The 13,446-nt window shown below is 37.3% G+C and overlaps 1 protein-coding gene across 7 annotated transcripts in view; it reads left to right on the top strand.

The window, feature by feature from the left end:
• The window catches only part of DLC1 (DLC1 Rho GTPase activating protein), a 416,507-nt gene that overhangs the window by 225,615 nt on the left and 177,446 nt on the right, over positions 1-13,446 (top strand). For all 7 annotated transcript variants that reach the window (XM_064477493.1, XM_064477492.1, XM_064477491.1 and 4 more), the window contains one exon: positions 9,022-9,055. In XM_064477493.1, the coding sequence (XP_064333563.1) occupies positions 9,022-9,055 (34 nt within the window). The remainder of the gene's footprint in view (positions 1-9,021; positions 9,056-13,446) is intronic.

Here is a 13,446-nt window from a genome sequence, read left to right as displayed (position 1 = left end):
CAGATTCAAGTATCTCCCCTCTATACTCTCTCTCCCTGTTTGGTCCCACCTAGTGCCTTTAATCCAGGCCTTCCCCACCCTGCCTTGCTTCTCCTCTGCCTCTGTACACAGCCCCGGAAAGATGCAAGCACCAGTGCCTTAGGGATACTGATCAAAGAAGTGCCACACGTGGTCTTTTCATCCTTGTCTTTTCTCCTAGAACTCTAAATTATTGCCTTCTCTCACCATCTCCTATCTTCTACTCAGCCTTTGATAAATATTTGTTGAAAGCATATTTAGTAAAACATTTAGTTAATGATGAAGTCAAAATTTTATCTAACTTCTAAAGTTATATATAAATTTCAGTTAACCATGCTGTGTCTACAAAGTATTTACTCTTATGGCCAATGTGCAAAATACATTTAACAAGCTTTCTATAGAAAATTAGTATTGAAGCAATTCAATCAGGGCATTAACAATTTCATACTTGCTAATTATCCATCTATGTTTAGAAACAAAAATGTGGCTAATTGTTAATATTATTACCTAATCTTATATCATATCTTAAAATCTCCCACTTCCTCTCCCAGTATCCTACTCTCCCCAAATCTTGTTTCCTGTACTCAATCATTCTAATCTTGTCACCTTTAGCATAAGTTGAAAATGTGTCAGTATCACAAATTTCACCTTACCAAAGGCTCAGAATTTACTGACCCATTTTGAAATGCAGTTTTCTGGGATTAAGATAGACATTAAAGATACGTTAGTGGTTCTTAAGACTTTTTCACTTATTACAATCTATGCCCTACACAATGCCCCACACAGAGTGGGGTAGGCAGGAAGAAAAACAGAATTTTTATGCACATTCTCAAAGAAAGAAAGGAATAGAGGTGTACCAATTCAGAACAGAAGGAACCCTTAAACTAGGATTATATGGGAAGGATTAATTACAAAGGGGCTGTTTACAAAGTTCTAAGGGAGGAGAAACATATGGTTAGTGCCATAATCAGGGGGCTTAGTACTGAGCCGTGACCACTCCAAAGAGAAGTAAAAAGTTAACAGAATGTAGAGAGAAGAAGTCTGCAAAGTCAGCAGCTTAAGACCTTGAGTGAAAGGACATAACCAGTTCAAGACAACTATGCCATGTAAGATCCAGGGGAATAGATACTCCTTCCCCCTGTGAAGGGGTTCTAGAACCACTTTCCATTGTGGGAGAGGATTTCCTCCACACCACCAAGTAATTCTCCAGACACTGCGTGGGTGTCCTGCCATTCAGCTCTATTCTGACACTATCCACCTGGAGATGGCATCAGATCCCACGAGTTAAGAGCTCAGTCACCCAGACTGCCCCCCTCCCTCCCCACTTCAGATGCCAGTTGCAGGCCCAGGTTATCGCCCGTGCTTCAAACCAACCAGGTATAGATCAGAGGTTCCAAAAACCCACTCCTTGGGTTGGATTAAGTTGATAGAGCGGCTTACAGAACTCAGAGAAACATTTTACTTACTAGACTACTGGTTTGTTATGAAAGGATATAACTCAGGAACAGCCTGATGGAAGAGATGCAAAGGGCATGGTATGAGGAAAGGACAGGGAACTTCTGTGCCCTCTCTGAGTCATCGGTCTCCCCAAATCTCCACGTGTTCATCAACCCAGAAGCTCTCTCAACCGCGTCCTTTTGAGTTTTTATTGAGGTTCATTACATAGGCATGATTGATTAAATCATTAACCACTAGCAACTGAACTTAGTACCCAGCCCCTCTCCCCTCCCGGGAGTTTGGTTGGCTTCACTGGCAGCCTACCCCATCCTTCGGTAAGGTCAAAAGGTCATCTCATTTACATAACAAAAGACAACTCTATCACTCTGCTACCTTAGGAACTCCAGGAACAGGATGGAGAAATATAAATACATGACAGTATCGCAGCCTTATATCCCCTGCTGGGGCCCCCATAGGCCCAGCCTACATGGAAGCGAAGGGCATGGGATGCCGTTGATAGAATCCATGCAAAGTGTTCCCATACAAATTATCATCCAAACTGGGACATTTTTGACAGTTAAAGGAGTTGTTAGAATTAATTGTAATTACTGTAAAAAAAAAAAAAAAGGAGAGAAAAGAAAAGGAACATGCCATCCAACACTTACATAACTTGCAGATTTGTATACCCGTTTAGTGAACGATGAGAACCACTAGCGGGAAAGGGCCTACTACTCTGAACGTTCTGTGGCAGAACTGCCCACTTCCGCTTCCCCACCCACTTCACGTGTGCATATTTCATGCACACCTAGCCCACCCTTCCCTCCTACCCCATCATATTCTGTGCATCCTGCAGGCTGCAGGAGGCACCAGAGCACAACTGGCTGGTCCATCAAGGACGGGTAGGGCGGCAATGTCTAAGACTTCTGTGGCCACCTGAAATCAGGAGATCGCTGTCCCAAGCCACTTGTGTTTGAGTGCACTTTGTTAAACCCGTGAGCAACCTGCGTGCCGTTCTTGAAAGGGAGGCATTTGTTAGATTATATCTAAAAAGGGTCAGGAAAGAGGCTGTTTATGTCTACTCATCTTTCAGATATAACTGTATATTAAAGTAAGAATGTTGTTCTCTGCACATGCATCTCACACACTACTAGTCAGGATTGTAGAAACCAGAAAGGCAACCCCGCCCTGACTTGTATTAATACAATTATTCTATCCGTAATTTTGTGTCATCAAAAAATGAACATTCCAAAACTAAACATACTCTTACAATACAGTCTAGCCATTGCACTCTTTAGTATTTTCCCAGTGGAGCTGAAATTTTATGTTCACACAAAAACTTGCACACAGATATTTATAGGAGCTTTATTCATAATTAATTGTCCAAACCTGGAACAACCAAGATGTCCTTCAGTAGGTAAATGGATTAAAAAAAACTAATACACCCACACAGTGGAATATTATTTAGTTCTAAGAAGAAATGAGCTGTCAAGCCCTGGAAAGACATGGAGCAACCTTTAAATGCATGTTACTAAGTGAAACAATCCAATCTGAAAAGGCTATATCCTGTGTGATTCCAACTATAGGACAGTCTTGAAAGGCAAAACTACGGGGACAGTAAAAAAGATCAGTGGCTACCAGAGGTTAGGAGGAGATAAGGATGAATAGTCAGAGCACAAGAGGATTTTTAGGTGGGGAGGGTATAGCTTAAGTGGTAGAGCATATGCTTAGCATACATCAAGGTCCTGAGTTCAATCCCCAGTACCTCCTCTAAAAAAAATAAGTAAGCCTAATAAACTCCCCCTAAAAATAAATAAATAAAATAACAATAAAGCAAAAAAAAATTTTTTTTTAAGAAACAATAACCCAAAAAAAGGATTTTTAGAGCAAAGAAACTGTTCTGCATGATACTGTAATGGTAGGTACATATCTTACACATTAGTTCAAATGCACAGAGTAGACCATGCCAAGAGTGAACCCAGATATAAACTATAGACTTTGAGTGCCAGTAATGAAACAATGTAGGTCCATCAGTTGTGACAAAAGTATCACTCTGACTGTTGACGCTATGTATGTGTCAAGGCAGAGGATTTAGGGGAAAACGTTGTACTTTCCTCTCAGTTTTGTTGTGAACCTAAAACTGCTCTAAAAATAAAATCTGTATTTTCAATGAAAGAACAATGATTGTCAAAGCTAGAGACTTTGTAAAGCAAAATAGATGATATCAGATTGCCAATCAGACACAGATTTTCAATGAACTTCTTTGTTCAGATGAAAGCAAACAGAAATCATTGACTAGTTAACAATATCACAGTCTGGAAAGATTTCAAAAGAGTCTTTAAATAGAGATGCAAACAAACCCATTTTCCAGTGTAGCTCCTTTTCTTTAATGTTGTCTTTCATGTCTTCCCCAAAAATGTGAGTCCCCCACCTCTTCCTGTTGTGCCCACAACGGGCTCTTGTGCTCTCATCTGAGACCGAGGCTCTTCCACCACTGAGGGACGTTTTCCTGCAGTTGCTAAGGATGTAACTACCCATTTTGAAATTTCTCTGTAAAATATTTTTGTGGGAATAAAAGCAAATGTTTTTAAGGGAAAGGAATAATTTACTCTGTAATAGTCACTGATTTCTTCCCATTTTTAAAAAGGTAAATAGAGGAAATTCCTATAGAACAAAACAGAGTATTTCAGATGGTTGTGTGAGCCTCTCTAATATTTAAAAACATGCAAAGCAAGCACTACCTATAAGAAGAGAAAGCACAAGATAAGTGGTAGCGCTTTGTCACTTCATGGAAACTACAAGTCAAACCTTTCAGCCTATCATAGCTGTCTATTGTTGGAATGGATTGACTTTCAAAGGGCCTTCTTAATGGTAGTATTTTATCATCCTGATTCCAAAAGATTAATAAGAAAATAATTTATAAAGATAATATATTAATAGATGTATTAAATACATATATATGTATGTAAAATATATATGTAAAATAATTTACATGACATCACATATTAATAAAAATAACATATTAAAGTGGAAAAATCTTACTCCATTTTCACCTGAAATCATCACAATGAAATTGGAACAATTAGAATATTTCAGTCATCATTGTACTAAAATGGATTCAGATATGACATCCATTACTTATGTTACCGTTTATGTTAGCAGCTTCTGTGTAGTTGGTGTAATTCCTAAAAGGTATCCAGCTGAGGTCCTTCTGTAAGTGCAGAAAGCCATTGTAGCAACAGACCAAATGAATCAACATATGTCTACAACATTTCCGCAGGGCACGTCAAAATCAGCATTTCCCCGACCACGTTTCATGTCCAAAAACATAAACAGACACACACACAGCCTAAGCTCCCACACACAGCTTTAAAAGACCTCGTTAAGAGAAAGCAAATTATTTCCTCCTCTTTTACGAAAAAGCTTTCTCTTTAATGGTTTCTTAAAAATTCACTTGTAAAACACCTTAACAACTCAGCATAAATGAAACTCATTGCATGTGGAGAGCTATTGGAGGGTCAGTAGAGCCATAGAATGGTTGTTAGCCTATCATTTGCATATCACAGAGAAGAATAACAAAAGACCATGAGTAATTCTTTTCTCTCATTTGGAAGTTATTAGTAGACTTCCTTTGTTCCATTAAGAAATGGGAGAAGAAAATATGAAGTTACAGCAAACCCATATGGCCAGCAGGAAAATCCTATTTAATTGCTTTATTGCCAGAAATGTTAAATCACTTCCTGAGGATACAGTTCAAATGAAACACATGGCAGCTATTAACAAAAACCCCTAATGAATTCAAAAATATGCTTTTTATGGGAGCTTTCTCATAAGCAGCAGTTATGCATGTTATTTAAACTGTATATATAAACACGCACTTGGTCTTTTAATCCCACAAATGTTCGATGACACCTACTCTGTACCAAACAATACAGGCAGCTTGCATGAAATGTTTTCTTTCCCAAGCCTAGAAACAGATAAAAGACTATGAAACCTCAGGACGTGGTCCCAGATCTAGCCATGCCACTTCTCAGAAGTCAAAGGCAAGAAGAATCTCCTGACCAGAACTTCCTCCCCCTGGCCTCAGTGCCTGCCCAAGAACACCATTCCACTTCCACCTGGGTTGCTCGAATACCTACCGTCTTCCTACTCCTGTTCATGTCACACCAGTGAGGGTGTTAATTGCTATCATTTCGCAGCCACTGCGTGGAACTCTTCTGTGTCTTTTCATGGATTGTCTTCAGTTGGATTGTGAATTCCACAAAGAAGAAAACTTTCCTAAGGGTGTTTTTCTGTAGAATAATGTGAGGCATCTGATTAAGAATCAACAAATAGCTTTCATTAATTGCAAACCAAGTGTCAGAATTGTTTTTTAATGTAATGCCTTTCATCCCTGGGAAATTTCACAACTCTAATCAGTGTATTCATCAACCATTTTTCTAAAGAGACAACTCTCCCTCAAATTCAAAGATAAATCCACTGAGGGATATCCAGCTGTTATTACTACATGGTTTTACTTTAAAAGAGAATTTGCATACGTTAAACTTAGACATTCCTTTCTCCACGTTATAATAGGGCCATTGCAGTTATTTAATGGAAGTGAACTTTGGTAGCTTAAAGAATCATACAGAAGAACATGCAGCGAGATTTTAAAGTAACTGGCATTGTCCACATGACATATTGGCTTAGACCACATGGAGGCTAAAATATTTTTGTTTGATAGGGCAACTCATTGATTAACATCTTTATTAAATATTTACTTATATATACTTGGTTACACACTTAATAATCAAAATAAAATATCACTGGCCAACTTGTAATTTGGGCTAAGACATTCAATTTGTCTTAAATGCCTTAGCTGTAAGAAGAGAGAGCTAGCTTAGATGATTTCTAAATGCCTCATATAGTTTCTCCTGCACAAGTATTTTGTGATCTAAGTCAACATCTGCTCATGGGACCTCTCCAAACCTTTCTCTTCTTTCATTTCAAAATATTCCAGTTAGTATTTTAAAATTAGCATTAGTGACCTCAGAGGTCAATGTGCCAGGGGTTGTGTCCTGGCTTCCATTCCATTACCGTGACCTCGAAAAATTACTCTACTTTTTAAGACTTCATGGAGTTGTTCTAAGGACTGAGTTTATGCAAGTAAAAGCTTAAAACTGTACCTTGTACATAACAGAGTACCTTGTGTTAGCCATTTGTACACTAAGGAACTTTCTCCATGAACATCCTTTAATTACTGTCACCAGCCTTTACAATCTTGTCAATGAAAGGATTTCTATGTTGTTTTGTTGTTTGTTTATTTGCTTGTCACAAAAGAGAAAACTCAGTTTTAAAGTCCTGATCTCCAGACTGGGGGCAAACCTAGGGGCTAGGCTTAAAATATAATATATAGTATGGATTTCCTTCCATTTTTAAATTCTTTCCCAAAAAACACACATAAAAAGTAATCAAACATCACCAAAACTGTAGCACAGCTTTCTTGTCAGGTGTAGAATCATAATTCCTTCTTGAAGCAAAGGAAAAATCAGATGACCATCTTAAACTAAAGGGGGCTAAGGAAGATGCTTGAAGCCTATGCAGTCAGTCCCTCTGATGCCCTGGTCCCTGGGCATAGTCCTCCACCCTGCCAGTTAGTAACTTCATGTTCTTGTCATTTCTGCATCTTTGTCAGGATGCAGAGTCAGCGTTCACACCCAGAGAACAAAAAGTGAATAACTAAATGTAGATAGAGATTAAGTCAAAATATGCTTTCACTGTAGATCAATCTTGCCAAAATAAAACCCTTTCTATTTTTTTATCCATAAAAAGATTGTTTCCCTTGTTTGAAAAATCACATCAATCTCCAAATCCTATAAATTCCAAAGGTAAGGCCCTCAACAATAATCAGTATCTCACAAAGATATGAGTGTCTTGATATTTGATATTTCCTTAGGCTGACCTACAGCAGAGGTACAAGTGAGCCTTCTGCTGCCACTCACACACACACACACACACACACACACACACACATACACACACACTTGCAACAAAACTAATTACCCGTTTGAGCCTGCTTTTCTTACTTCAACTCAGGGGACTGTGTTCCCTAAGGAGAGGGAGAGAGACATCACTTGTAGACGTCTTGTGTGGTCAGTGTTTGTGGAGTAGAAGGCATCAAATCCCAGTGGGCCAGACAGATTTATAAACGGCCTCCAATAAAAGTTAATACCCCCATGCTAACTGTATTTTATATGTGAGTCATAAATTAAAGTCATATACTATGTAAGTCATAGTCATTATACTATACCTGAGGTGTCTCCAAAATAGGACGAAGAAATTGAACTACAAAATTTCAACTCAAATTCAAAAGTATTTTTAGTCTCATTTATTGCCAATATCTTTTAATAAAATGAGTCTGTCGTAGAGAAGAAAACAGTTACGTGGTTGATTTACAATTATCATATCTCGATCTAGTAACTTTACCAATGGTTCCACAGTTCTCTTTTTTTTTCTTTTCAGCTTTATTGAGGTATAATTGACAAAATTGTAAGACATTTAAAGTATACATTGTAGTGATTTGATATATGTATACACTGTGAAGGGATTCCCCTTTTAGTTAATTAACACATTGATCACTTCACATACTTACCTTTTTTGATGAAAACATTTAAGTTCTACTTTCTTAACAGATATCAATTATATAATACCAACTGTAATCACTGTGCTTCATATTACATCCTCAGATCTTATTCATCATATAGCTGAAAGTTTATACCCTTTTACTAATCCCTCCCTATTTCCTCCACCCCCTAGCCCCTGGCAACCACTATTCCACTCTTTCATACTATCAGTTTCACATTTTTTTTTTTAGAATCCACATATAAAAAATACCATGCAGTATTTGTGTTTCTCTGTCTGGCTTATTTCACTTAACATAATGCCATCAAAGTCCATGTTATTGCATATGGTACAGTTGCCTTCTTATACACACACACATACATGCACACAAAGCCATATCTTCTTTATCCATTCATCCATTAATGGACACTTAGACTGTTACTATATCTTGGCTATTGTGAATAATGTTTCATTGAATATGGGAGTGCAGATACCTCTTTGATATCCTCTTTTCACTTTCTTTGGATATACACCCAGAAGTGGGATTGCTGGATCATATATAGTAGTTCTATTGTTAACTTTTTGAGAAACCTCCCTACTGTTTTCCATAGTAGCTGCACCAATTTACATTCCCATCAACAGTGCATGAGGGTTCCCTTTTCTCCTCATCCTCGCCTATGATGTTATCTCTTGTCTTTTTTATAATAATCATCTAACAGATGTGAGGTGATGTCTCACTGTGGTTTTGATTTTCATTTCCCTGATGATTAATGATGTTGAGCACTTTTTCATGCACCTGTTGGCCATTTGTATTCCTTCTTTCGAAAAAAATGCCTATTCAGTTCCTCCTCTCTCATATTTCTATTACCAGGTTCTATTTAATTTTGGCTTCATTTTATTTCTAATAATGTTATTTGATGTTTCCTTCTAGTAATACCACAATTTTGTGGCTTTTGTTTTCTTTTTCAGGCTATTCCAGGTGTTTTGGAGAAGGAAAAGGCTGGTAAGTTGACACTGGTTGTATTTTCACTTCTATTTTAGAATAAAATTCCATCTTCATATAAACATTTCATTAAATATCTAAAATGAATACACCTCATCAGTCTCTGGGTAAATGTTATTGTTGAATTTCTAAAACATAAGTTTTGCTCAAAATGTAAAAAAAAATGTTTTCTAACACAGCATTGCATCTTGTTAGAATAAGATGTGAACTTCTCATAGCCTTGATTGTAACTGCAACTACAGTTTGTCTTCCTGAGGAAAAGAGTTAGACGTTGTTCAGTGTACTGAGGAATGGTCTTTGGAGATGTGTCTTTAATACAGCTGGTCCTCCGTTATCTGTGGGTTCTGAATTCACAGACTCAACCAACCATGGATCTAAAATATTAAAAAAACCTCCCCAAATTCCAGAAAGCTCCAAAAGGCAAAACTTGAATTTGCCACAAAGGCAACTATATATTTAGCATTTACTTTTTATTAGGTATATAAGCAATCTAGACATGGATTCAAAGTATACAGGACAATGTGTGTAGACTGTATGCAAGGACTGGGCCATTTTATATAAGAGACTTGAGTATCCATGAATTTTGGTATTTGCCAAGGAGTCCTGGAAATAATGCCCTGTGAATACTGAGGGACGACTGTAATTATCAAGACTTTAAAAAAATTTTAATAGCTTGTTTAGTAGTCCTAGGAAAGATGTACTTGTTTAAAGCTGACGCTATACTATCAAAGATATAATTATGAAGCAATATGAATAGTTAGAGAAAAAATTATAGTACTTTTTATGCTCTGTGCTATGATTATAACTCTTTAACAATATTATGGGAAATGGATAAGAACTAATGAGAAATAACTGACATACCAAAAATTAGACTTGGATTGAGAATTATATGCTTTTTAAAAATCTTTTGATCTTCCTCAATATTGTCTTACGTTTTCTGTGTAATAATAATCATCTTTTTAAAAAACAGATTGAAGGTGCTTTACTAAACTTGAAGCACATCACGTAGCTTTTAGACATGTGATTTTTAAGAGCCGTATTGAAAGTTAATAGTGTGATCTAAAAGATGTCATGACTTCAAGTGCCTTAACGCTAAAGCATTATTTTGTGTGATAGGATTTTTATACAGGGGATGTTCTCTTTAAAGTTCAGTGATCTGATTTTTGCTGCCAGATAGTTTTCATAGCTTATGTTCCGTGAGCTAAAGTTTTCTGTTTAGATTGTGTTTTGCTTCTGCTCTCTAATATGTTGAAAGGTAATATTCTTTAGAATAAAAAGAAAATATTGAATTGGCATCATGCATCAGTTCAAAAGAAAAACTACTCAGTGTATCAATGCAGTTGTATTACACAGATTAACAGTGTATACTAAACGAATTCAAATTACAGTTCCAGATCTCTAATACCTTCAATCATAGATGTATTAGCTATCTCTTTAGGACAAGAAGTAAATGGTTGAGAGATCTTTTGCATCACAAAGAAAAAGAAATTTAGCCAAAGTTGTGCTTTATCTTGGGTTGTGACAATCTCTGTAATTCACAAGATTAGCTGCAATTTAAACAAAATGTATAATAGAACAAAGTTGACATCTTATTTCAGAAAATCAGCAAATTCTTTTATACCCCAAAGAGAAAATTAGGATGCAAATTCTTGGCCTGTGGGGAAGAGGGAGGAGGGATGGAAATGCCATTGCTTGAGGGACTGGAAGGGCAGGCTTATCTTCTCCCTCAGGCACTAAAATGATGTCAGTGTGATAGGAAGAAGCACTTAGATTTGTCAAGCTCCTCTTAGAGATATTTCCATTAAAACAAAGAGCTAATTAAACAGAGAGCATAGTTATAATGCAACCACCACTTTGTATCATAATCTTGGAAATTTTCCCCCTCAAAAACAGAAACAACAGCAAAAACATGAAATTAGTTATCTATTTAATGATCTCTCTGGGTCCATTTCTATACTACTGGGGCACAAATTTTAAAAGCTGATAAATTTTATTCACAGAGGTTCTGCCAGATGATCTGTGAAGGTAGGCTCCACCAATTGATAAACATGCCCTAACCAGGCTCCTGGAGGCCTCATATCTGGTGCTTAACCCAGGACGGACTGATTTGAGCAGAACCTGGCTTCTGGATGTTAAAACATTAGAATGATTGGAATTTACTCCAGAATAGATTTTGATTTAGATTTCTTGAGAATGTAGTACTTTAAGAGGAAAATATAATTTTGTTTGACAATATGAGTAATTCTTTAAAAAAAATCAATGAATTTATGTGTCAAGATAAAGGCTTATGTTTGAATATTTTATTCAATTGGTAACAGATTGCCAATTCAAAAAAGAATATGATTTCTTTCAAAAAGTTTGAAAGGACCATACCAGTTTAATCAATCTAATTCTTGTATTTCCAAAATGTATTATGCTGTATTTTAAATATTTAAAACATTTTGAGTGTTTTATATACAAACGTGAATCCTTTATTCCTCTTTACGAATCTCTATTTTAAGCTCTGCTAGACAGAGGAATGGCAAGGCAGGCAGAGGACCCACTCAATCTTCTGGGGGTTAATTGAGCCTTTAAATAGGATTAAGCTTCATTCCCACCCCTAAGGCCCATCATTTTTTCTGTCCTGCTAAATGAATGTAGCCTATTGTTTCTTATTAAGAACGTCTATTTTTAATCTGTGTGACCTCTCATCCAAGCCAACTGGAACCAACTCCACCAGGCTTTATGAAGCTCTAAACAAAATCATTTTGGGAACATTCCATCAATAATTCTTGAGTTGCAGTTGTGCAGTTGTCCCTTTGTGTGCTTAAGTAGCCATCTTCTCTTCTGATCCATGTTGCTATGTCAATACAGCCTCGTGGAGTCATTCTGCAGCTTATGTGACATCTTAGGATGACAAAACCCTCCAAGGGCAGGCAGTTTTGAAACAACATCCCATTGGTTCATTTACTCCACAAGTGCTTATTGAACAGCAGCATATACTAGGCATCATACTAGGTTTTATTGAGGAAGCAATTATGAACAAGGCATGATCCTTGCCGGGAAGGAACTCAGACTCTAGTTCCATTGGGCTAGCATCCTCCTTTTTCTCTTCTCAATTGAAAAATTCTTAACCCAGTTTATTTAGAAAGCTTCCTAGGAAAAGAATCAAATAAAAATGATGTTTTTAAGAAATTCTGTATCAGAATGTACATCCACAAGATCTGAAATAGATTCCAATTAATTTGTTTTTAAAACGTCAGAATTAATCACACAAGTATCAATATGCATAATTGTATCCAACACGTAATATTTTTATATAACTTCCCTTATGCCACCAGAATCTGTAAAGAGTGGGCCCAATGCCATTGCTGTATTTTCCAGCACGTCTGCTTCCTATCCGTGTGGCCTTGAACAAGTTATTTAACCTTCTCATTTTCGTACTTCTAGAGTATAAATAAATAACCTGCCATGTTGTTGTTGTAAGGCAACAATGCTTGGCACAAAGTAAGCTCTAAAAAATGGTAGCTGTTTCTTATAATAATTAGTTGTGCTTATAACCACCCTGTGAACAAGCCACATAGAAGCTAGCTGTGTTACTGCTGCCTGTGTCTGCTCCAAGAGTTCTTAAATGCTTCCTTGGGGCACCAATTAACAGCTGAGCAGCTGTCCATGTGGAAGAAAGAGATCACTTTCTCCATGAGACTCTGACTGAGTGAATTCAGATAGAGGTCATCACAGTATAGGCAGAGTTGGCCGTATTTTTAATACCTCTTTAGAAATTCTTGGCTCTATTAAGGTGAGATTCTCTCCAGTGAACAGATAATCTTCAATTTTCACAGAAGATTAGTCCTTGAGAAATATATACCCTGAGTCGCCTTTTCCTAGGGCTCCATTATCCCCTGCATCCCTAGTCCCTGGGGCAGTTGGATCCTGTCTGCCCAGCTCCCACCCTCCCTCCCTCCCCTCCTGCACACAGTCCTGTCAGCACTGCCTTCTAATCATCCCTTGTCCATTCTCCTTGCCCTTGTTTTAAGCAGCCCTCCACTTCGCGGTGGATTTTTGAAACAATGTCCAGAACTGGTTTCCCTGCCTTAACCTATCGTTACACCAGTTCACTCTCTGCATTGTCACCTGTTATCTTTGAAAAGCTTCCCCTGATTGTATCAATTCCTACTTTCCTACTTTAACTTTTCTTTTTCCTTCTTTTTTTTTTTTTTTTTTTTTTTTTTGCCTCCTTACTGATTACAGGATAAGATCAAACTTTCCTGCTTTACATAGCTGGCCATCTGTAATCCGGATGCGGTATATTGTACTGAATCTGCCCATTTCACCCCTCAGATCCACCCTCCAGCCTGCTTCTCCCCAGCTCTGCGCCCAGGAGGCTGACCAGTGTGGGAAGAATCAGTGGG

This window comes from Camelus dromedarius, chromosome 22 (genome assembly GCF_036321535.1).
Source record: "Camelus dromedarius isolate mCamDro1 chromosome 22, mCamDro1.pat, whole genome shotgun sequence".
In the NCBI taxonomy this organism is placed as follows: domain Eukaryota; kingdom Metazoa; phylum Chordata; class Mammalia; order Artiodactyla; family Camelidae; genus Camelus; species Camelus dromedarius.
The sequence above is the reverse complement of the archived record's forward strand: the minus strand, read 5'-3'. Positions and strand labels throughout refer to the sequence as shown.